This window comes from Tamandua tetradactyla, chromosome 1 (genome assembly GCF_023851605.1).
Source record: "Tamandua tetradactyla isolate mTamTet1 chromosome 1, mTamTet1.pri, whole genome shotgun sequence".
NCBI lineage: Eukaryota > Metazoa > Chordata > Mammalia > Pilosa > Myrmecophagidae > Tamandua > Tamandua tetradactyla.
This window is the reverse complement of record NC_135327.1, coordinates 164,258,999-164,284,665: the sequence shown is the minus strand read 5'-3', so window position 1 is coordinate 164,284,665 and position 25,667 is coordinate 164,258,999. Positions and strand designations below refer to the sequence as shown.

Genomic DNA, 25,667 nt, shown 5'->3' with positions numbered 1-25,667 from the left:
CTAGCACAAATGCCCAGCAAATATTGGTAGAATGAATGAATGAATGGATGAAGAGAAGAAACCAGGAATGCTGTAACATAACTAGCTTCTACTTTGTTAGAAGTACGTTTCTTTAGTACCTGCTAAAACGGAAGTAGCTGGAATCAAAATTGCTTACTATGTTACATGACTGAGATTGGAAAAGTTGGGCTCTTTGTGATGACGTAAAAGATTTTAAAAATTTTAAGTGCTCTTAATTTTTTTTTATGGTTGAGCAGTGTCTTTTTACCCAAGGAAATTCATTCTTTGAGTTCTTTATGAATATTCATAGCATTAACTTTAAGCAAATTTTCTTTCTATAATTTTGTTTATATATATTTGTGGCTGTTATTATGTGTTCTTTTCATGGTACTTATCTAACTGAATAAATTTTTAGATGTCAGATATTATCTCTATTTAAATAGCTATATAATGGTATGCTGTTTACTAAGGATTATACAATTAAACACTAGGTCCAATAAGGAATATTAATAAATTTACCTCATAACACATGAAAGTGAGTAGTTCTATGACTGATTACAGCCTCATGTAGCAGGTGACTGTTATGCCTGCTACCTAGACTTGTGTGTTTGCTTCCCTTTTCTGTTGTTCCACTCTGGAAATACTTTGTTTTACTTTAAACTTCACTTCTACTTCCATTCTTTAGTCAAATGATAAATATTATTTCTGAGGGTTCTAAGTAGTTCCATAGAAAATACTGTTAGTTACATATCTGTGAAAGTATAAAACTGATTGGCAAGTATAAAACTAAAGGTTTGTTAGTTAGAACTGTATTAAAATAATATTCCAAATTCATATATGAATAAATCAAAGATATCATTGCTATTTTTGTTTGGTTAATGCAAATACGCAAAATAATAGAAAACATGCTTAGTATGGTTCTACTTTTTCTATTTATCAAGGTACGACCTTGGACAATTTAGTCACTTCTGTAAGCCTTAGCTTCTTCATCTATAAAAAAGACTTAATGTTTGGCACTTCTGCTTCAGATGGCTTTGTAAAGTGAAAATTACAAAACGTTACATAAATGAAAGCACTTAAAGTGCAAAACCCTATACATATGTGAGTAACTATTCTATTGTAACAATTTTATACAGCTTGTCTATATTAAAAGAGACATATATTTTATATAAATCCACACATGATTTGTGTGGAGGAAAATGAAAATGAAACAGATGAAAGTTCTTAAAGAGACACCTCATAGTTTTCTTTTAGCCCTAAAATTCTGCATTAAGATTCTAGAATAATATTTTCAATTTCTCTTTTCTCTTAGCTAAAATTTCTCGCTCATAATCTCAATAATTTATTTGCTCTTCTATTTACTCATTTTTTTCATTCCTTATTTACAATGCAAATCTTTGAACCTGCTGCCCTCTTGTGGCTCATAATGACAATTGCGTAATTTGAACTTGAATGACATGCTTCGGTTTTCCTACGAATAACCTGTCCTTCAGTAATTAAAAGCAAAATTGAATCAATTTAAGAGAATTAGTTTAACTGTATGAGATAGCAAAGACCTGATTATCTCCAGGCAACACTGTTTGATTTCTTTGTCTTCTTTTCTTTTCTTGGAACTAAATGTTTAATGTTACTCTTTTACTGATTTGGAATTGTCGCTAGGCCGACAGTTGAAAAAATAGGTGCTAGGTATTCCATATTCTAAAGGGAGTCTTCAATAATTGGGGCTGGTTGTATTTTCATAGCACTTCCTACGAAGTGGGAGAAGTGTCCCTATAGGCACCAGTTACCATCCCTACCCATCTCTTACTAGTGTTTCTAAGAAGACTAGGGTGGAAGAGAAGGTGAAGTTAAAGGAGTCATGGGGTTGAATCATTGAAAGTGGAGAAAAATAAAATCATGTCATGTTTATGCCCCACTGAGTTGAGAACTTAACTATGTTGAGTTCAACATAATTACAAATGAGATGTTTAATTTACCAATTAAATAGTCTGCATTATATTTTTCTTTCAGGTGAGTCTTGGTTTGGGTGTAACATTTTTGTAATGGTAATGAGATTCGGGAAAAGACTTATAATTATTGTTAAAAAAAAAAAACAACCACAAATTCAAACTAATTCATATTTTCTGGTTACTAATTCTGTGTTGACAACTATCTTGTCTATTTTTAATGGTCTCTTTTGCTGCCCAGAAATTTTACACTTTAATGAAGTGAAATATATCAGTCTTTGTGTATTATCTAGAAATAATTTCCAACACAGAGGCCTTAAAAATATTCATTTGAAAGTAACAAAATTTCAGTTTTCAAAATTAGATTGTTAATCAAGCTGGAATTGACTTTTGTGCATGGTGTAAAATAGAGGTTCTGTTTTATTTTATTTTTCCCATATGAATGACCAATTATCCTAGGACCCTTTCCTAGATAATATATCCTTTCTTCTCATCTGCTGTGACACTTTGTATCACATAACTGGTTTCTAAATATGTGTGGATCTATTTTGGGATCTTTATTCTGTTCCAATCAACTATTTGTCTCCCCTTCTTTCATTACTACACTGACTTAATCACTATATCTTAGTAGGTTAAATTTCCCCACCTTGGTTGTCTTCCAGTGAGTATGTTGTGGGGCGGGGTGGGGGGGTTGTTAAAGGAAAAACTTTGCAACGACATTGTATTTAGGATCTTACAGCTTTATTGAGCAATTCATGAATTGGGCAGCGTCCCATTCAGAAATTAGAAAGGAGTTCCTCCCAGGAAAAGGGATGCTTATACAGGGCAATCAGGAAAGCAAGGAAGGTACTGAAACTGGTTTATTACCAGGTGTTATTTATCTGCAGTTCTGTAAGGCATGTTCCATTTTCTCCGAAAGCCCCTGCCGGTCATTTGTTTTTGCCCTCAGGAAAAGTTTTTCTTGGAATGGTAGTTCCTCTTAGCAATGCTTGAAGCAGGTGGACCTTTTATTTTACTTAATATGGCTATTTTTAAAAACTTTTTTATTGTATAGTATAACATATATACAAAGCAAAGAAATAAAGCAATTTTTTCAAAGTACTCTTCAACACGTGGTTACAGGATAGATCCCAGAGTTTGTCATGGGCTACACGATCCTCTCATATTTTTCCTTCTAGCTGCTCTAGAATATAGGAGGCTAGAGGGCTTAAATACTTTTTTATCATCACAGTTGACTTTTTTTCCTTCTTTTTTTGTGAACAATAACATATACACAAAAAAGCTATAAAAATTTCAAAGCTCAGCACCGCAATTAGTTGTAGAACATATTTCAGACTTTGACATGGGTTACAATTTCACAATTTTAAGTTTTTACTTCTAGCTGCTCTAAAATACCGGAGACTAAAAGAGATAGCAATCTAGTGATTCAGCATTCATGTTCATTTGTTAAGTCCTATCTTCTACGTGTAATTCCACCATCACCTTTGATCTTTCCATACCTCTCATTGGGGTTGTTTGGGCTATGGCAATTCTAAATTTTTGATATTTGAAGGGTCTGTCAGTCATATGGGGTTGGGAGATGGAACTATCTGATGTTCTGGAGAGGCTGGGCTAGGTTTCGGGACTTATCTGGACAAGGGACCCATCTGGAGGTTGTAGGTTTCTGGAAAGTTACTCTAGTGCCTGGAACCTTTGTGGAATCTTATAAATTGCCCTAGGTGTTCTTTAGGATTGGCTGGAATGGTTCTGATTATGATAAGTAGCAAGGTCTACCTGAAGCTTGCATAAGAGCAACCTCGAGAGTAGCCTCTCGACTCTATTTGAATTCTCTCTGCCACTGATACTTTATTAATTACACTTCTTTTCCCCCATTTGGTCAAGATGGAATTGCTGATCCCACGGTGCTAGGTCTGGATTCATCCTGGGGAGTTCTCTCCCACATCTCCAGGGAGACTTTCACCCCTGGATGTCATGTCCCACATAGGGGGGAGGGCAATGATTTCACTTGCAGAGTTGGGCTTAAAGAGACTGAGACCACATTTGAGCAGCAACAGAGGTCATCCTCCAGAAATAACTTAGGCGTGAACATGGCTATTTTTATACTTCACTCTTTTATATATATAAACATTAGTACTGTTTTTAAACTACCATGAAAAACTGTTAGATTTTGATTGGAATTTAATACTTTATTATTAATGTGTGCAGAATTGGCATCCTTATGATGTTGGCTCTTCCTATTCATAAACAGGTTTATAATTCCGTTTATTTACATCTTTTTTGGTTTTTTGATTGTTCTGTAATTTTCTCCAAAGAGGATTTCAACATACTTTAAGATTTATTCTTAGGCAAATGATAACTTCTTAAAAATAAAATTTCTGTTTAATGGCTGCTTTTAGTAGTGTGGTAAACCTGCTGATTTCTTTTTTTATGCTATTTTTCCTATATTTCTGGATACTCTCTATGTATATTTTTTATTTTCTGTATATTCTTCTGTCTTTTCTATGTAGAAATTGCATCATCTATGAATAATGAATAATGACAAATTTCTTATACCTTTTATTTCTTTTTCTTGTCTTATTGAGTTGATATTGTATAAATAGTGCTGGTGACATTATGTATCTTGTCTTATTTCTGATTGTAAGGGGAATGATTCTAAGCTTTCATCATTAATATTTATGATAGGTTTTTAAGATATACTTTATTAGGTTAAGAAAGTTCCCTTCCATTTCTAGTCTGCTAAGTTGTAGCAGACTAAGTTTGTGTGCTTTCTTTTGCTTTAATGGTTGTTGGACATAATCACATGTATTTTCTGCTTCTACTCTGAGACAAATACATTGCCGTTATTCCTTTAAAACGGTAGTATGTTGAATCTTTCATTATAGTTTTAAATATTAAACTAGTCTCTCATTCTGGGGACAAATCCAAGTTGATCATGATGTATATTTCTTTTAAAATGTATTTCTGGCTTTGGTTTGCTCACATTTTACTTAGTATTTGACATTTGTATCGTAAGTGAGATTGGTCTTCAGTTTTTCTTTCCCACACTATGTCTGATTTTAGTGGCAAGGTTAAACTGGTCTCATAAAATGAATTGGGGAACATTCTGTCATTTTCTATTTTCCAAAACATATAAAGGTCAGAATTACCTGTTTTGTGTTACTGGTTTCCAAATATTGGGGGTAGGGTGGGTTTCAGAGATCTTTCTTTTATTGATTTCTACTTTAATTTCATTGTGGTGAGAGAATGTACTTCATATGATTAATTCTTTTTAATTTATTGAGACTAGTTTTAGCACTCAAAATAGAGTCTATTTTGGAAAATGTTCTATGTACCGTTCAGAAAAATGTGTATTCTGTGTTTGGGTGGAGGGTAGTATACAAGCTCATATAAGTCAAGTAGTCAATATTCAAATATTTTCTGTCTTTACTGATTTTGTTTACTTGTTTATCAATTGTTTGAGAGAGGAAAATTGAAATCTCAGACTATGATTGTGGATTTATTTCTCTTTGTAGTTCTTTCAGCTTTTGCTTCATATATTTTGAAGCTCTTTATATTCGTGCATAAAATTTAGGATTGCTAATGATTATTGATGAATTGACCCTTTTATCGTTATGAAATGACCTTCTTTATTTCTGGTAATATTCTTTGCGCTGAAATCTACTTTGTCTGATTTTAATATAGCCTCTCCAACTTTCTTTGATTAGTGTTAGCATGACATATCTTTTTTTCCATCCTGTTATTTTTCAACATATTTTTGTCTTTATATTTAAAATGTGTTTCTTGTAGGCAACATATAGTTAGATCTCATTTTTAAAAATTTAATCTGATAATCTCTACTTTTAATTGGGATATTTAGATCATCTGAACTTAATGTGATCATTAATATGATTAGGTATAATCTATCATTTTACAATAGATTTGTTTTGTATTTGTTTTATGTTTGTTCCTTTTATTATTTTAGAAGTTTTTTTGTGTGGGTATGTTCATATAGATTTTGTTGTATCTAAATTGGCCTAAATTTATTTATATTTATTCTGCTTGGAATTTCTAGTGTTTCCTGAGTCTGAGAATCTATGACTTTGATAATTCTCAGCCTTTAACTCCTAGGTATTACTTTCTCCTAATCTCTCTAGTTTCTCATTTTGGATCTTCTATTAGATGCCTGTTGGTCCTTTTCATTCTATTCTTCATTTTATATTTTTACTCTTAATTTGTTTTTGCTTTCTGTATAATTTCTTCATATGTCTCTTTCTGTTCACTAATTCTCTCTTTGCGCTTGTTTAAACTGCTCTTTAACCTGTTTGCCTAGTTTTAAATTAAAAAATAAAATATGTAATTTTTAGACATTCTATTTGGTTCTTTTCAAATCTGCCTGGTCTTTTTCTTTTTACCCTGTCCAATCCCCCCTCCCCCTTTTAAATATATATGTTAGGCATGGGGTCCTTAAAGGATTCTACATGAGACAGCAAGTTAAAGCTTAATAATTTATTGAGAGAGAGAGAAACAGATTGAGAGCAAAGGGAGAGCAGGCGGGTGAGAGCTAGCAAAACCTGCTAGCTAAAGGAAAGGAAAAATGACTCCAACTCTTTCTGACAACTTGTGGTTTTAACAGAAAAATCACAGCAAGAGGAGTGGGGGTGTCGTGCGGCCACAGGCATCACCGGGAGATGTCAGGCTGGTGCAGATCATGACTTCATGCTCATGGTCATCTGGTCTGACCTCTGGCGGATGGGGTGTCGGCGCACTCATGCTCATCTACCCTGGAGGCACATCAGGTCCTGTCAGAGGAGCTGCTGAGGGAGAGAAACTGAAGGGGCCCCCATGCCACAGAATCCAGTTCGTACGTCAAGTTTTATTTTCCGAGACCTGACAATATAGTTATTTAATAGCGTAAGTAAATAACTCCATTATCTGAATTTGGGGTGGGGGGGATATGCCTAAGTCTACATTCCTGCAGATTTTCACTTATGATATCTTCTTTCCTCGTGTTTAAAAAAATATTGAAGTATACATACTCTAAAGTATACACGTCTAAAGTGTATGGTATGGCTGTATGCATCTTTACATATGTATATATATACACACACACACACACACATATATATATATGACTAGCAGTCACCCAGGTTATGATACAGAAGGCTCTATGATGATCCATCTGGATCAATAGCCTAACTCCACCTCTGTAAGCTAACCTCTATAAACTTCTGTTACCACAGATTAGTTGCACCTGCTATTGAGCTTTATCTAAATGGCATCCTGTATCTCTCTTTCATTTCTGGTTTCTTTTATCTCAATGATAGATCGATGAGATTAATTTGTCGATCCTTACAGCTCTAATTTGTTCATTTAAATTGCCACACAGCATATCTCTGGATAAATACACCATACTATATTTATCCATTTTCCAGTTCTTAAATGTTAAGATTGTTTCCAGTTCTTGGCTTTTGTGAATAAAGCTCTATGAACATTTCATGTACGTGTCTTTGGACATATGCTTTTAAACATTTTTATATGCTTTCCATTTAAAATTTTTTATTAAAAATTACTTCTATTATCTCTCCACAGTTATAAAAAATTCCAAGGTATAAATTATTATATATCTTGATTTAAAAGTAAGAATAAAATGTTAAATTCTACAGGTTAGAATTTCTGAATAACACTGAGAGGCATTTAGTGGAAGGAACTAGAATATTAAACCTTAAATATTCTGTATTTCAACCCCAATTAAGTTTTTGAAAAGCTGTAAGTTTGTTGACAGGCACAGTCCACTCAATAACTTGATGTCTATAAAGATGAGATTAATCTGATGGATGGAGATTTGCATATTAGACATGTTGGACCCTTCCATGCAACTGAGTGGTTGTCTTAATTTTTTGCCCTATGTTTTAAATAAAATGAAATATACACATGGTAAAAATTGTAAGCAGTACAAAAAGCTCTATAACAACAAGTAAATGTCCTTTCCTCCATTAACCAGTAAATTTGATGTCTTCAAAATCATTAAAAGAATCATACGAATAATTTGTGAACTTGGAGTCTCTTATCTGAAAATAACTTAGGGGTCTTTGGAATTGTGTTGTTTCATATATTACTTCTGTTGCAGTGGAAATCCATGCAATCTTCAATCTCCTTTTAAAAAAAAAAAGAGCAAAGCAACATGGCAGCACACATTCTGCCTGAAGACAGGTAACTCTCGGCAGCAATCAGCTCCATGGATCTGCTCATGGCAGCAGGGAGGGTCTTTGTTATCATCCTTGAAATTTAGCTAACATATTTACTAACAAGGTGTGGTACTTAGGTTCAGGTGTCAACTTGGCTAGGTGAAGGTGCTTAGTTTTATTGCTATGGACTTGAGCCAATGGCATGTGAACCTCATCTTTCGTTGAATACATCTGCAGTCGGCTGGGAGGCGTGTCTGCTGCAATGAATGTTTGATTTAATTGGCTGGTGCTTAAATGAAAGAGCTCAACATAGCACAGCCCAAGCAGCTCAACATACCTCATTTCGGCACTCGCAGCTCAGCCCAAGCCTTTGGAGATGCAGAAAGAAATCACCCTGGGGAAAGTTGTTGGAACCCAGAGGCCTGGACAGAAGGCCAGCAGAGATCACTCTGTGCCTTCTCTTATAAGAAAGAACCTCAGTTGAAAGTTAGCTGCCTTTTCTCTGAAGAACTAACGAAATAAATCCCCTTTTATTGAAGGCCAATCCGTCTCTGGTGTGTTGCATTCCAGCAGCTAGCAAACTAGAACACAAGGCATTTTCACAAGGTTAAGAAAAAAGTTCTCTTAAAATGAGATCATATGGTCCTTATCAAATGGAAAGCTTAACTGTGTCAGAGATTCAGTTCATCTGGTCATTACTTAACAGAAAAATATCTTATTTAGCATTGTACAAAAAGGCCTTAGCCATCATGACCACACATAAATTTATAAACAGGTTCAACTTGTCTAAAGAACAGAGGGAAGGCAAGACCACAAGGGAGTAAGGATGGAGAATGAAAATTCCTTCTGATAAACTCTATCTCCAGTGATGATATTTTCCCTCCAAAAAACACTTGTTCTCTGGCTTACAAGAGATGTTGGCTGCAGGAGCTCAGCCAAGCCCAGCTTCAATGCTTTGGATCCTTCTGGTCAGCTGCACATCATTTGGGAAAAGGGTGACACAGCCAGCATGTAAGGAGAGGAGGAAGACTTCTCAAAGAGGGCTAGAAAAACTAGAAATGTTTCTGCTGCCTCTTGTAGGGCCAGCAGGGCCTGGGCTTGTCAATTAAAGTCCACACAGAGCGAGAATTTAGCACATACTTCTCTTACCAGGAGGCTGGAGGGCAGCTTCCTTATCAATAGATCTGTGCTCTTTGGAAGCTTTTGGATCTCTTTCAGAATCCGATGACTCCGCTCGCCAAGTTGACAGGAGCAAGTGCCCGAGGGGGCGCCCCGCCAAGGGGTGCTGGGGTCGCACTCTCCCTGAGCCTCTGGGGGGCTTCCGGCTTGCGGCTCCGGCTGCGTGGGTCCAGGGCGGGCGGGCCCCAGCGCCCGCCCCCGAGCCTGACCCCACGCCAGGTGCCCGGGACCCCGCTTGCTCTGGGACTTCCAGGGCGAAGGGAGGGTGTCTGGGGGAAGTCGGAGAGGGCCCCAGCCGCATGCTCTGGAGGACCCCACACTGAAGGAAAGTTAGCGCGGCCTCCCATTTTTACGTGTTTTAATCATTGAGTTACAAACTTACGTGAGCTGAGTTTTATTTTTGTTTGCCTCTTACTGGTTGATTTTTGTTGGTGTGTGAATATTTGTTGGACTAAAGGTAGACTTTTTGAGTTTCCAGTGTGTTGGTGTTGGTGGTGTTGGTGGTGGTGTGTGTGTGTGTTTGAATTAAGGATGGGGAGCTGAAAGGGACTCAGTTCCATGTCACCTTTCCAGATTACAATACCTTTCCGTATCTCGCCCCTTCCACAGCCCTTCATCCCCCCTGCTTTGGGATACTGAGACTAACAAATGTGCTCAGGGCTCTTGAAACGATCAGTGCCTATTTAGCACTCTAGATTCAGGCATCTTGCTTTTGTCTTTTGACCCACAGATTTTCCTTACTTTCTTGTGTTTAGCTCTGCTTTTAGAAGTGTTTGTTATATTTTCAAGGTATTTAGTAGTGTGGACATTTTTCAGCATATAGGTGGATGTACCTCATTTACTATTTAGTCATGGGATGATTGCTGATCATTTGTTTTCCCAATTATTTTTATATTATCATGAAAAAGAAATCTATAAAGGCCTTTGGATGAATCCTAATTGACAAAAAGGTTAAGATGCATTCATTCAAGAATAACCTTTGTAGTGATGTCATCTTTTACTATGAAAGAGAACAGTATATACCCATGGAAATGTGTGTACTAATTACAGCCAAGAGCAACTAGTTAGCTATAGTTGTATTGGCATTTATGCTCTTAATTTAATGATTTCTTTTACTGACTTCCCCAAAGAAAAGAGCACATAGAAGTAGTGGTTTAAAAAGGGACTAAATGCAAAGTATAATTTAGCATTTTTCCAGGTTCAAAAAATTCTTCTCTGGTGTGCGAATATCCTCTATTAAGAGCAGGAGTCATTAGTTACAGCATGTAGTTTAAAACAAAAATGTCATCATAGGTATAATCTACTAATTTGTTGATTGATGATGGACTTTAGTTATAAATAAATATCTGCACATCACGTCACGGAGTTCCAGTTTCCAAATTCCACAGAGATTCCAGTTGTCAGATTCCAGTGACGAAGCTCTCCTGTTATATGAAGAAAGGACTTAAGCTCCCATCAGTCTTTGTAACAGAACTTTTAATATTTTGGTCATCCCTAGGCAGGGTTGATCCAGGAGAACTTTCCAAATTACTTCACCAACCTTGTAAGGACATTTGGTCAGACCGAACATTATATATAAACTTGATACCTACACACAATCAAGGCACTTTGAAACATCCTAAGACTTACTCCAATGTCCAGGGATCCTGACAGAATATGTACTTCTCTTTGTTAGTGACTTTCCACCTCCTTAGGATCATAGTGTAATTCTAGGAGGTTCATAAAACTAATAAATTAGGGAATATCTGTAAAGCATTTAGCATAGTATCTTATATATAGTAAGTATTCAATAATGGTAGATATTAATTGTAAAATGGTCCCCATTTATTTTTGCTGGGTGTCTTCAGGCTGCACTTTTCCTCTGAGCCTTCTTTGATTATCACTAGTTAGGTTTCTACTCTGTGATTACAATTTAAAAATGCAAATGCATAGAGACTGCCAGTGGTAGACAAAATATTATACGTTCTGCTATTTCTTGCTTGTGAGTTGCAATTTTCGATCTCAGAAATTTTAAACTTTTATGGACTTTAAATACTAGTCTTGTCATTTCATTTTAGAAATGATGATTTCAGACCCTGGAAATTAGATGATTTGTCAAAGGTGAGAAGTTAAAGAATGAATTTACTCTTCAAAGTAAATTGATTCCTTTAACATTTTTTTTTTGCTTAAAAATATGTGGTGGTTATTGGCAACTTAAATATATATTTTTTGATTTTATTATCATTCCTGGGGAACATATATTTTATGGAAGAAGGCAGAACCTCTCTTTCTCAGTAATGTCTTCTCTGTATAGGCCTAGAAACTGTCACATTGGATGTAAAATTGGTGCCCTATCTCCTATATCCTCTGTTTTTTTATTCCTTATTTGTATGTGGGACATGGTAATTTTTTTGCTGCCATTTTCCATCCTTTACTGTAGATTTACAGGACGTTGTTCCATCTAATGGAGAATTGTCCTAGAATTAGGTCTAATATTTTCAATTCTAATAAGTTTCACTGGATTGTTTTCTTTCTAAAAGTCATACTATGACCCACCAAAAATACAAAATCTATATCTAACCATATTTCCAGGAAAAAAACCTGAAGAAGAACTCAAAGATATTACATATATACTTTATATATATATACATATATATGAATATGAATGCATTTGAATACATACTTAAGTATATGTATGTTTTAGTTTTCTAGGTTGCTCCAGCAAATATCATGAAATGGGTTGGCTACAAACTGGGAGTTTGTTAGTTGATGGTTTTAAGGTTAAAAGAAAGTCCAAATTAAAGTGTCATCAAGGCAATGCTTTCTTCTTGAAGACCGGCTGCTGGCGATCCTTGGCTCCTCTGCCACATGGCAGGGCACATGGTGGTGTCTGCTGGTCTCTCCCTTCTCTTCCAGATTCAGTTGATTTCAGTTTCTTGCTCCTTTACCTTTCTGCCCCTCTGGATTCATTCCCTTTATAAAGGATTCCAGTAATAGCACTAAGACTCAGGCTGAATGAGGTGTGTAAAAAGAAGGTCTTATTTACAACCGGTTAACGCTCATAGGAATGGATCAAATTGAAGATCAAGTTTTTTTTCTGGGATATATACAATTCCAAACTATCAAAATATTTATCTCCAGATTCACCCAAAATTTAAGAATTAACCCAGGAGAGTAGTATATTGCTCTTTGAAGATACCAGAATACCTTAAATAATATCCTAGTGGCCTAAATTTATTACAGGTTCCAAAGGTTTCTAATGTAAATCTGAGCGGTAAAATAAGCTAACTATCATTCATTTTTATTTGCTTTTTGGAACATCTGTGTAACCCCATGAGGTAAATATTTATAGTTATTATTTCCACAAGCAAATAATTTTTCTTTCTATTTTGGTATATGAATTTTTATCATTGTAAAAAGTGTTCTTTTGGTTGGTAAAAATTCTCTTAAATGATAAACTTATCAATCATGGATTTCCTGGACTCTCATAGTATAATTTAGCTCTTAAATTTACAATCCTTTTCCTGAACATAATTTAGCTCTTAAATTTACAAATTCTCTTGCTGGCAGACCAAACTGTACAGTATCTGAAAAATGTGTTCCTGGCAGAGGACAGAGTGGATTCTTATAACAAACGTGACTGGCAAGTCCTTAACCTGATCAAGGTGATTTTAAATTGAAATTTGAGAGTAGGAGGAAACACTCTGATAAAACTGTTGAAACTAGATATCATGAAAGGCAGGTTACACCAGAGGACAGTCAGTAATGACATGGCTTCTGATATTTATATTCCAATGCACAGAAACTGGTGGTAAAGTAAACCTGAATTTTAATATTAGGCAAATATAATTTTTATTTATATAAATTATATTTAAATGTAATGTATTTTGAAATATCCCTGCAACTTGATGAGAAAGTAATCATATCTGGAATATAACTGGGAGAGTATATTTTACTTGATTGAATCATGTCTAATAGAAGAGAAAGACAAGTAATTCTACATCTATATCAAGAACAGATCTCCCCAAATGAGTAACACTAATGGTGGAAAGATGTAAGTCAGAATTTCATGTGAAAGTAAAGGGAAAGAGAGACAGAAATTCTGCCTTTGTGAAAGGATTCTTCAGTCTACCTAATCAGGGAGAGGTATGGAAATATGTTGTTCATTCAAGAAGAGATTCTGTCTTTTCATTTTTGTATCTTGCATAGAGCTTTACAGAGTTCCTTTCACATAATAATTGCCAAAAAAATGGTTGTTAGGTGTTTTGAATTAGCAAAGAAGTGATAGGATTTTGACAGGTAGTCAACAGTTATGTTAAAGTTTTTGACAACCAAATTAGGGAATCATATCTTTTAACATTCAGAGAAAAATTAGATTTGGTTCTATGGCTAGAATGCAGTTTATGAGACTCATAAACTTCATCATTCTGACAATATAATGATAAACTATCTCTACGTAAAGGGAAAGATTCAGATACCTAGTTAAGTAAATGTGGTTCTCCAGTGGTGAGATGGTTCACCAGGTGATGGTGCCCAGTTTTCTGGTCAGGCAAGCAGTTTTAAGTGTGGACCAGAATAAGAGGAGGCTCTACGACATGCCCAGGCTGCTGTGCAAGCTGCTCTGCCACTTGGGATCAGCAGATCCAATGGTGCTGAAAGTGTCAGTGGCAAATAAAGTTGCTGTCTGCCACCTTGACAGGTTCTTGTAGGAGAATCACAACACAGACCCTTAGAGTTTTGGAGTAAAGCCTTACCAATCTGTGCAGATAACTACTCTCTTTTGAAAAATAGTTTTTGGCCTGCTACTGGGTCTTAGTAGAGACTGAACACTTAACCATGGGCCATCAAGTTACTATTAGACCTGAGCTGCCTATCATGAACCAGGTGTTGTCTGAACTACCAAATCATAAAGTTGAGCATGCACAGTATCACCACATCATAAATAGAAATGGTGTACAAGAGATAGGGTGCAAGCAGGTCCTGAAGACACAAGTAAGTTACATGAGGAACTGGTCCAAATGCCATGGCCTATACTCCTGAGACATTACATTTCTTTCCCAGCCCAAAGCTATGGTCTCTTGTTGCATTCCTTACAATCAGTTGACTGACGAAGAGAAAACACAAGTCTGGTTTACAGATGGTTCTTCAGGATATGCAGGTACCACCTGGGATGTCCTTGAAGGTCAGTAGTGAGGGAAAATCCTTCCAGTGGGCAGGACTTTGAGCAGTGCACTTGATTGTTCATTTTCTTTGGAAGGAGAACTGGCCAAAGGTACATTTGTATAATGACTCCTGGGCTGTTGTGAATGGTTTGGCTGGATGGTCAGAGATTTGGAAGTAGCATGATTGGAAAATTGGCCACAAAGAAGTCTAGGGAAGAGGCATGTGGGTAGACCTGAGTGGGCAAAAAACACGAAGATATTTGTGTCCCATGTGAATGCTCACTGGAGGGTGACTTCAGCAGAGGAAGGTTTTAATAATCAAGTGGATAAGATGACCTGTTCTGTGGATGCAAATCACCCACTTTCCCCAGCTATTTCTGTCATTGCCCAATGAGCTCATAAACAAAGTGGGCATGATGGTAGAGATGGAAGCTATGCTTGAACTCAGCAACATGGACTTCCACTCACCAAGGCTGACATGGCTATGACCACTGCTGAGTTCTCAGTCTGCTGGCAGTAGAGACCCACACTTAGACCCCAATATGGCACCGTTCCCCGAGGTGATCAGCTTGTTCTCTGGTGAAAGGTTGATTACATTGTACCACTTCCATCATGGTAGGGGCAGCAATTTCTTCTAATTGGGATAAACACATACTCTGGATATAGGTTTGCCTTCCCTGCATTTATAGTTTCTGTCAAAACTACCATTTGTGGATTTATGGAATGCCTTATCCATCATTATGGTGTTCCACACAGCATTGTTTCTGGTCAGGGAATGCACTTCAGCAAATGAAGTGCAGAAATGGGTACATGCTCACAGAATTCTCTGGTCTTACCATGTTCTCCATCATCCAGAGGCAGCTGGGTTGATAGAATGGTGGAATGGCCTTTTGAAGACCCAGTTATGATGCCGACTAGTTGGCAATAACTTGCAGGGTTGTATATGCTCTCAATCAGTGCCCATTTTATGGTGCTGTTTCTCCCATAGTCAGGATTCATGGGTCCAGGAATCAAGAGGTAGAAGTGAGAGTGACACCATTCACTATCACCCCTAGTTTTCTGCTAGAAAGATTTTTGCTTCCTGTCCCTGAAAACTTAAGCCTTGCATAGTTAAGATCTTAGTGCTCCTACTAGGAGACACAATAATGATTCCATTGAGCTGGAAGTTTCCACCTTGCCACTTTGGGCTTCTCATGCTTCTCATGCTTATGAATCAATCGGCAAGGAAGGGGATTACTATACTATTTGGTGTGATTGATCCTGAGGGGAAATATGACTGTAACTGTACAATGGAGGTAAAGAAGAGTTTTCCTGGAGTATAGGAGATCCCTGAGGGTGTTTCAGTACTAACACTCCCTGTGATTAAAGCCAATGGAAAACTGCAACAACCCAATCAAAGCAGAAATATCAATGGCCCAGAACCTTCAGAAATGAAGGTGTGAGTCACCCCAGCAGGCAAAGAACCATGGCCAACTGAAGTGCTTGCTGAGGGTAAAGAGAACATGGAATGAATATGGAAGAAAGTAGTGATAAATATGAACTATGACCATGTTACCAGTTACAGAAATGCAGACTGTGATGGTATGAATTTTTTCTTCCTGTTTTGTTATGAGTGTGTTTGTATTTGTACATAAAGCAAATATCTTGCTTTCTTATCATATGCCATAAGTTATATTTGTTCATATTATAGTATTTAAATTGTATATATCAAGTATAATAGCGTATATTACCTAACGACTTATACCCTATTCTGGAGAGATTTAGTCCATTTCTGGTTGTATGCAGGACAGTTGAGTATTGTTAGGCACAACATGTGTCTGTTATTGTGCTCTATTTAGAAATTCAGCATGGTTTAATGGGAAGTGTATAGCTGCCAAATTGACAAGGGGTGAACTTTGATGGTTGGGTTCAAGTTTCACCTTGGCTGGGTGATGGTGCCCAGTTGTCTGGTCAGGCAAGCACTGGCGTAACAACCATGACTGCAAGGATGCTTCATGGATGGTTGGTAAACCAGAAAGCTTTTCAAACATGAGAATCCAATCAGCTGGATTCTTCTAAATTGAAGACTTCTGAAGAAAAGAGATAATTTTTCACTGTTTCTCCAGATAGTAAGCCTCTCCTGTGGAGGTTGTTGAGACCCTTCATCAGGTTGCTAGCCTCACAGCCCTCCCTATGGATTTTGGATTCTTGTGTCCCCACGGTTATGTGAGTCAGTTTTATAAATCTCATAATTACAGATATCTCCTGTTGGTTCTGTTTTTCTAGAGAACCCTGACTAGTTCAATTGGTAAACCAACTGATAAGTCCACACTAAGAAGAATTGCTTACAATAGTAAGGATGGTCATGGTGTTTGAGAGGTGTGATAGTAATGGTTAGAGCATGGACTTGGGAGCTGGACTGCCAGAGTTTGAGATGTGACTCATTACTTATTTGATGCATAATCTTTCACAAGTTACACTCTCTTTTTCTTAGTTTTTTTCTTCTTCTGTAGATGGAGGATCATAATAGTGCCCACTTCATTGGTCTGTCAGGAGATTTAAATTATTTAATATGCATGAAGCACTGGGGACAGAGCGTGTCATTGAGTAAACATTACATGGTGTTGTTTGTCACTATTTTTCTTGACTCTTTTAATTAGAAAAGAGTGAACTAGGAATTGGGAAGAAAACAAGAGATGAAATGAATAGTATGGTCAAAGATTTTTTTTTCACAGCAGCTTTCAGGAAAAAGAGCAGGCTAAGTCAAAGTCCAGCCATACCTTAAAACCATAGTTCATGTGAAGGAAGAAGAGGGTGAGACTTCTGTAAGAAAGTGTGAAGTATGAGGGCAGAGTAGTAGTATATTCTGATGTGTTCTGGGGTGAAGGTATTTTAAATGAAGCTGAAGCTGTGGAATCCTGTTTAGGTGGAAGACAGAACTGCTGTCCATGGGGAGAAATTCATGAACATCCAGCTCAATGCAGAAGATATTCTGCAAATTTAAAACCAAGGTCCTATCTGAAAGTATTGGCAAACAACTAAAGGCAGGCAGTAACTGGAGAGGAGCTGATACCTAGAAAAAGAGAATGGCGTTGGTGCCCTTCATATACCATGGCCCTTGTGTGTGCTGACTCCCACACTGCCGAACTTCTCACAGAGCTCCATCAGCTGATCAACAAACCCAGGAAGAATGTTCTTGGAGTGAATGCAACTTGGTGAATATCCAGATGACCCATGAGAGAATGCAGACAGAGAACAAGATCTCTCCCTGTTACTGGAGAAAACTGCGTGGCCTCTATATGACCACCAAGGCTGATGCAAAGGCTGAATGCAGTATCCTCCAGAAAGCCCTAGATAAGATTGCTGAAATCAAGTCTCTGTTGGCAGAGAGGCAGATTGCAGAAAAGATTGCAGGCAAGATTGCAGGCCAGTGCCTCGGAGGTCCCCATTCCCTGGAAGACCACGCACAGAGGGGTGCTGATGACCTGGCTGCAGCAGTCAGCCATGCCCCTGCCCCTGAGGATCAGGAAGCCCAGTGACAAGCCCCCACCCCTCTGTGGGGCCATTTCAGCCTCAGGGGCTGTGTGGCCAAACCTGGAGACAAAGTGGCTGCCCAGGTAAACACCATGGATTGGGATGAGCAGTGGATCCTAGTCAAGGTGGTTAGTTATAGCCATGCCAACATCAAATATGAAGTAGATGACATTGACAAAGAAAGCAAAGAGAGACACACCCTGAGCCTATGGTACATCATCCCCCTACCCCAGTGCAAGGGCAACCCTGAGACAGACCCCAAAGCTCTCTCCCAGGAAGAGCAGCTTGTTCTGGCCTTGTATTCCCCAGACCACTGCTTCTACTGTGCCCTGATCCGTACATCCCCACAATGGCCCCAGGATGATTATTTGGTCCTGACTGAAAGCACCTCTTATGCAGATGGCTACTCCCTTCTCCTCCCCTCAATGTGGCCCAGCAGTACGTGGTGGCCTGTAAGAAGCCCAAAAAAAGTGAAACAGGCTAACAGACTCACTGTCTCCTGCCACCCTCTGGGGGGAAAGCAACAAAAGATGTTCTGAGATAAAATAAATATTCTTTCCTCCCTTGCCCCTTGCCCCCCCCCCAAAAAAAAAAATTGAAAGCAATTTCAATACATGGGAGAGGCACAATAACCAAGGATGAGTATGAAGGTGGTACCTATGTATTTTTTGGGAATAGAATTAAATGAACTGAGGCTTATGATAAATGTTAAACACTAAAATGAATTTTTGGAGTATTTGTTCTGAATAATGAACAGATAAGTGTTTCAACCTCTCTTTTGCTTTCATAATCTGTGAAGAGCATAGAATAATCATGGCTTAAGTGAATTCAGTTTCTTAGCCAAGAATACCAAAGTAATTTTCAAAACCACTCTGTAATCTTTAGGAAATCATGGAGAATGGGTTAAGTATCCAGAAACCTTGATTTTCCAGAGAAGGTTTGTGGATGACAGTCATAAACATTACAGTTTTCACTGGTACCCCCCACTGTTCAGTGGTACCTGATTTGAGTTTTAAACTTATTTTTGCAAAAATGCCTCAAAATTTACCTTTTTGAAATTTTGACATTGTCTAACACATGGTTCTGAAGATGCTTCCCTATATTTTCTTTAGGATTTGATAATTTCAGCTCTTATATTAAGGTTTTGATGGATTTGGTGTTGATTTTTAAATAAGATGTGAGGTACAGATCTTCTTTATTTTGCAAATGGAGAGCCAGTTTTCCTAGTAACATTTACTGAAGAGATTTCTTTCCCAAATGAGTGATCTTTGCTACCTTTTCAAATATCAGTTGGCCATAAATGTGTGGTTGGTTTCTGAGCTCTCAGTTCTGTTCCACTGGTCTATATGTCCTTGTTCCAGTACCATGCTCTTTTGATTACCGTGGGTTTGTATTAAGTTTTGAAATCAGGAAGTGTGAGTCTTCCCGCTTCATTCTTTTTCAGGATGGTTTTAGCTATTTATGGCCCCTTGCCCTTCCATATGATTTTAATGATTGGTTTTTCCATTTCTGTAAGGAAGGTTGTTGGAATTTTGATCTTTGTATATTGTATGTCTAAGAGAAAACCTAGATTTAGAATTGTTTTTCATGTGTTTCCATTTTAGCAACTATAGGGAATAAGAAGTGGACTTACATACCAAACAATACAATACCATAATACTGATATTTATAATTATCCAAATGGTTACCTTTTCCACAGGTCTTTATTTCCTTATACTATTTGAAAGTATCTAGTGTCCTTTCCTTTCAGTCTGAGGACCTTCCTTTAGCATTGCTTGTAGGACAGTTCTAGTGGTGATGAACTCAGTTTTTGTCTATCAGAGACTGTCTTGAGCTCCCCCTCATTTCTGAAAGAGAGGCTCTCTGAATATAAAATTCTTGGTGGGCAATTTTCCTTCAGCACTTTTAAGTATTTCAACACACTGCTTTCTGACTTTCATGGTTTCTGATGAGAAATTGGCTCTCAGTCTAATTGGGACTCCCTTACTTAACACGTTGCTTTTGTCTTGCAACTTCCGGAACTCTCTCCCTACCATTTACATTTGATAGTGTAGTTAATATAATGGGGTATATTTTTCTTCATGTTTATCCTGTTTGGTGTTCTCTGAGCTTCTTGGATGGGCATATTCATGTCTTTTGCTAAGTTTGGGAAGTTCTTTGTCATGATTTCTTTGACTATTCCTTCTGCTCCTTTCTCTCTTCTTCTTCTGGGACTCCCATAATTCATATATTGGCATGCCTAGTTGTGCCGAATCCATGTCTTGGACTAGTCTCACTTTTAATATTCCTTTTTCCTTTCTACTCCTTAGCCTGACTCATTTCAAGTGTCTTGTCTTCACATTCACTGATTCTTCTGCCAGCTCTAATATGCTCTTGAAATCCTCCTGGGCATTTTTCATTTCAGTTATTGTGGTCTTCAACTCCAGTAGTTCTGTATGGTTCCTTTTAAAAATTTCTGTTTCTTTCCCGATATCCTGTCTTTTTTTTTGATATCCTTTAGTTCTTTCTCTGTACTTTATTTCATCTCAGATGTTTTTAAGATCATTTTTAAAAAAGGCCTTGTTCAGTGTATCCGCATTCTCCTCTTCTACACTGGAGTTTTCTTGAAATTGATCTTCCTCTTTTGGATGGGCCCTCATTTCCTGCACCTTATGTTTGTCTTGTACTCTTTTGTTGCATACTGTATATTTTAATACTTTAAAATGTTAACTCTAGAATTTACTCCCTGGGATGTCTTTTTCTTGTTTTTGTAGCAAGGTGATGATAAGACCAAGGGTTTTCCGAGCTTTAGCTCTTCTATTTTGAAGGTCTGCCAGGAAAATGCAGTGCAAATTTTTCCCTGTCTTTCTGGGCATCTATCTCATCCAGGGCTTTTGCTTTTTAGTTGTTTAGGAATTTGTCTTCTGTTTCCCAGGAGACAGACCTCTTTCTGCTGGGTATTTGACACTGACAAGCTTTTGTCCCAGACTGTCCACCTCTATAGTTTTTTTTTTTTTTTTTTTATACTCCTTTCATTGGCTTATGCTGTTTTTGCCTGAAGGGAGGAGGGACACCTTGTAGAAGACTTTCCCAAGTCAGACTTTCCCAACCAAAACTGGGGCAGGGACCCACAAAGGGGGTACAGACTAGCTCTAAAGTGCCCTATGGAGGCAACCAAGAAGGGCTCCAAAAGTTTTTCTAACAGCTTCCCAAAGCTGAGCTTTCCTGGCCTGCCCAGCAATGCAGCACTTCAGCTAGCTGTCTCCTGCGGCCCTAAAGAGGCATGGTGTCTTTAAATTTTCATTGCCTCTACCTTTGTCTAGGAAAGATTGAAGCAATAGTTGCCCTCAGAGCAGGGACCCAGCAATCTGCATTTGCTAATCAAAAGCTATGGTCATTGATTGGCCATGCCCATTCCCATTCTTGAGGAAGGGTATTTTCATGTCCCTTTCTGTCACCAGTAGCTAGACATGGACTGGACTCCCTGGCAGCTTTCTATGAAGATGGGGGATGGGAGCCAGTAGCTGTGCGCAAAGAGACCAATTTACAGTTCTTTATGATAATTTTCAGTCTTTTCCTCACACTGTTCCCTGGATATTGTACAATATTCTTCTGGCCTCTGGAGTTCCAAAGTAGTTAATTCTTATTATTCCTGCCTGCTCTCATTATTGCTCACTGTTCCTGTCTATTTAAAAGTTGTTTTGGTTGGAGGACTGAGTCCTGGAGCTCCCTACTCTGCCATCTTCCCTAGAAGACTGCTTTTTTTCCTATATAGACCATGTACAAGCCTCCATCTTATCAAACATTTGTTATGCTATATGTTAAGAGATACTATATTAGTTTGCTAGTGCTGCCAGAATGCAATATACCAGAAATGGAATGGCTTTTAAAAAGAGAATTTATTAAATTACAAGTTTACAGTTCTAAGGCCAAAGTATGTCCAAACTGAGGCACCCAGTGAAAGATACCTTGATTCAAGAAAAGCCAATGTCTGTCACATGGGAAGGTACATGGCTGGTGTCTGCTGATCCTTGTTCCTGGCTCCATTACTTCCATCTTCTGATGCCTTTGGTTTCCTCTCTGAATGTCTGTGGGCCTTCATTTAGCTCCTCTGGGTTCTGGCTTGCTTAGCATTTCATAGGAAGGCACATGGCAACATCTGCTGGGCTCTGCATCCCCAAATGTCCATGTCTAGGCACTGCTCTCTGTTGGCACTCCAAGCATCTCCAAATGTCTTCATCTCTGTTGGCTCTGAAGCAACTGTGTTTTCTCTAAAATATCTCCCCTTTTAAAGCACTCCAGTAAACTAATTGAGACCCACCTTGAATGGGTGGAATTATATCTCCTAAATCAAAAAGCCACACCCATAATTGGGCAGGTCACATCTCCATGGAGTAATCTAATCAAAATAATCAAAAGGCCACACACACACACACACACACACACACACACACACACAATTGAGTGGGATAGTCTCCATGGAACAATCTAATCAAAAGTTTCCATCCTATAATATTGTGCTGGTTTGAAACTATAATGTACCCCAGAAAAGCCATATTTAATCTTGATCAGTCTTATGGGGAGAGCCATTTCTTTAGTCCTCATTCAGTGTTGCTGGGTAGGCTCTTTTTGATTGTTTCTATGGAAATGTGACCCACCCAATTGTGGGTGGTAACTTTTGATTAGATAGTTTCCATGGAGATGTGTCTTCACCCATTCAAGGTGAGGTTACTTATAGGAGTCCTTTAAGAAGGAACCATTTTGGAAAAATCTTTAGAAGTGACAGAGCCACACAGCCAGAGATTTTTGGAGTGCATAAGGAAACACACCCCCAGGGAAGCCTTATGAAATAAGAAGTGAAAGCTAGCAGACATCACCATGTGCCTTTCCAGCTGACAGAGGTGTTCTAGACCCATTGGCCTTTCTTGAATCAAGGTATCTTTCCCTGGATGCTTTAGTTCAGACATTTTCATAGCCTTAGATCTGTAAACTTGCAACTTAATAAATTCCCCTTTTCAAAAGCCATTCTGTTTCTGTTATAGTGCATTCTAGCAACTTTTATAAACTAAAACAAATATTGAATCAGGATTAAAGGAGATGGCTTTTCTGTACAGAATACTTTCAAACCAGCACAGATACCCATGATAAAGCAGGGGACACTGACATGGATGGGACAGGAAATGATGTCAAATGATATACAATTTAAGAAGCAGACATGTTTATGTCTAGAGAAGAAAAAACGTAAGTGAGTTGTGATAGCTATCTTCAGATATTCAAAGGGATGCCATGCGGCCAATGAATAGACTGACTCTGTGCTACTTCCCAGGCTAGTACTAGGTCCAGAGTAGGCAAATTAAACCTGCCCAGGCTGTAGATAGGAGGGTACTGCTTTAAATGGGGGATTGATTAATTTAATTTCTAAGGTTCTTTCTAACTCTAGGTTTCTGTCAATGTAAATGCCTTGGTTTTCCAGGCTGCTATGACAGATAGTCCACAGTGTGTTGGCTTCCACAAACAGCATTTGTTGTCTAATGGTTTTGGAGGCTGGAAGTCCAAAATCAAGGCATAAGTAAAGTTATGCTTTTTCGCCAATGTTTGTAGCATGCTGGCACTGGCGTGCCACAATTCGTGGGGTTCTTTGGTTTGCCTCTATACCTCCCATTGCATGGCAATCTATCTCTCTTTGTGTCTACTCTTCTAGTTTCTACTGATGTCACACTCCTTCCTGTGTGGGCTTCTATAGCTGGTTTTTTCTGCTCATAAATGACTCTAGTAATACCAATTAAGGCCCACCCTAAGTCAGTTGGAACATATGTTAACTAAAAATAATATCTTCTAAAGGCCCTATTACATGAGTTCACACCCATAGGAACATGCATTAGGAGTTATAACATATCTTTCTTTGGGGTACATAATCCATTCTATCACAATAAACAGTGTTGCTATTTGGATAAAATGAGCTTAATATACATTTTTCTGGCATTTTATGGCTTGATTTAGGATATATTTTATGCAACTTCTTTATTGATAGCATCCAACTCTTTAAAATATTTCAATTATTATTATTATTATTATTATTATTATTATTATTATTACATAATGCATTGGCTTGAGAAAATGCCATCACTCTATAACTTTTGTTGACATAATTTAGGATTTTGTAAAGGAACAGAAAATGGTACCTAAGTGTTGGTAAATGAAGGAAGCAATTGAAGTCAACAATTCTACTGAGTTGACTGAGTAAAACTGAGTCAATTTGGGTGCTCTAGGAAGCAGACACCAAGATGGAGTTTGAAGTAAAACATAAAGGGGGAGAAGGAGCAGGAGTAGAAATAGAAAGTCCTCAGATTGAGATGAGGTGTATGCTAGTTTGAAACTGTTACGTACCCTAGAAAAACCTGCTCTTTTAATCCAATATTTTGTGGGGGCAGGCCTACAAAATATGGGTGGGACTTTTTGATTAAGTTATTTCCGTGGAGATGTGATCCCGCCCATTTGAATTGGGTCTTAGTCCATTTACTGGAGTCCTTTAAAAAGAAGATATTTTGGAGAAAGCACAGATCCTTGGAGGCAGAAATTGCTCTTGGAGATGCTAAGCTAAAAGCTGAGATCCAGAGTTTTTGCCCCAGAGAAGCTAAGAGAGGACTCACAGAGGCTTAGAGAAGGAAGATGCCCTAGGAGAGGCCAGAAGGACCCACAAGAGCTGAGAGAACCATTTTGAGAATCAACCCAGGAGAGAAGGCCCCACAGATATTGCTATGTGTCTCCCCATGTGTTCTAGTTTGCAAGCTGCCAGAATGTGATATACCAGAAGCAATGGCTTTTAAAAGGGAAAATTTATTAAGTTGCAAGTTTACAGTTTTAAGTCCATGAAAATGTCCCAATTAAAGCAAATCTATAAAAATGTCAGAATTAGGGCACCAGTAAGAGATTACCTTCACTCAAGAAAGGCCAATAAGTTTAGGGTTTCTCTCTCAATTGGAAAGGCACATGGTGAACATGGTGATGTCTGCTAGCTTTCTCTCACTTCTTGTTTCATGAAGCTCCCCTGGGGGTGTTTTCCTTCTTCATTTCCAAAGGTCTCTGGCTGTGTGGGCTCTGTTGCTTCCGTGGCTCTCCAGGTTTTTCCAAAATGGTTTCCTCTTAAAGGGCTCCAGTAAGCAACACCACTTTCAATGGGTAGAGATACACCTCCATGAAAATCATCTAATCAAAAGTTACCACTCACAGTTGGGTGGGTTACAGCTCTGTGGAGATAATCTAATCAAGTTCCCAACGCACAGTACTGAATTGGGATTAAGACACAGCTGCCTCCACAAGAAGGGTCAGAATTAAAACGTGGCTTTTCTAGGGCACATAATCCTTTCAAGCTGGCATACCATGTGATAGAGAAACCCTGGACATTGTCAACCTTTCTTGAGTGAAGGTATCCTCTTGATGCCTTAATTTGGACATTTAGATTGGCTTAGAACAATAAATTTGTAGCCTAATAAGTCCCCTTTATAAAAATCTATCTATTTCTGGCATATTTCATTCTCGAAGCTTTAGCAAACGGAAACAAGGTATAACGCCTATGAAATTTGAGAGAGGGAAAGAAGGAGGTTTGAAAATTGAGAACCTCAAAACTGATCAAGCTCTGAGAGATTATCATCCAGTCTGAAGGATGACTCTGGTGCAACAGTTGACCACAGAAGAGTCCACTGGTGGTCATACACAGCTAGGCCTGGACCCTCATTGTTCTTAGT

General features: G+C 38.0%; 1 protein-coding gene and 1 pseudogene across 3 annotated transcripts in view; both read left to right on the top strand.

Moving 5' to 3' along the window:
• IQUB (IQ motif and ubiquitin domain containing) overlaps positions 1–25,667 on the top strand; it is a 135,568-nt gene that overhangs the window by 61,615 nt on the left and 48,286 nt on the right. For 2 of the 3 annotated variants that reach the window (XM_077120413.1, XM_077120341.1), the window contains 2 exons: positions 12,839–12,933; positions 14,330–14,426. The exons of the other annotated variant lie outside the window; for it this stretch is intronic. In XM_077120413.1, the coding sequence (XP_076976528.1) occupies positions 12,839–12,933; positions 14,330–14,426 (192 nt within the window). The remainder of the gene's footprint in view (positions 1–12,838; positions 12,934–14,329; positions 14,427–25,667) is intronic. 3 annotated transcript variants of the gene reach the window in all.
• LOC143679424 (SAGA-associated factor 29 pseudogene) lies at positions 17,453–18,427 on the top strand (annotated as a pseudogene).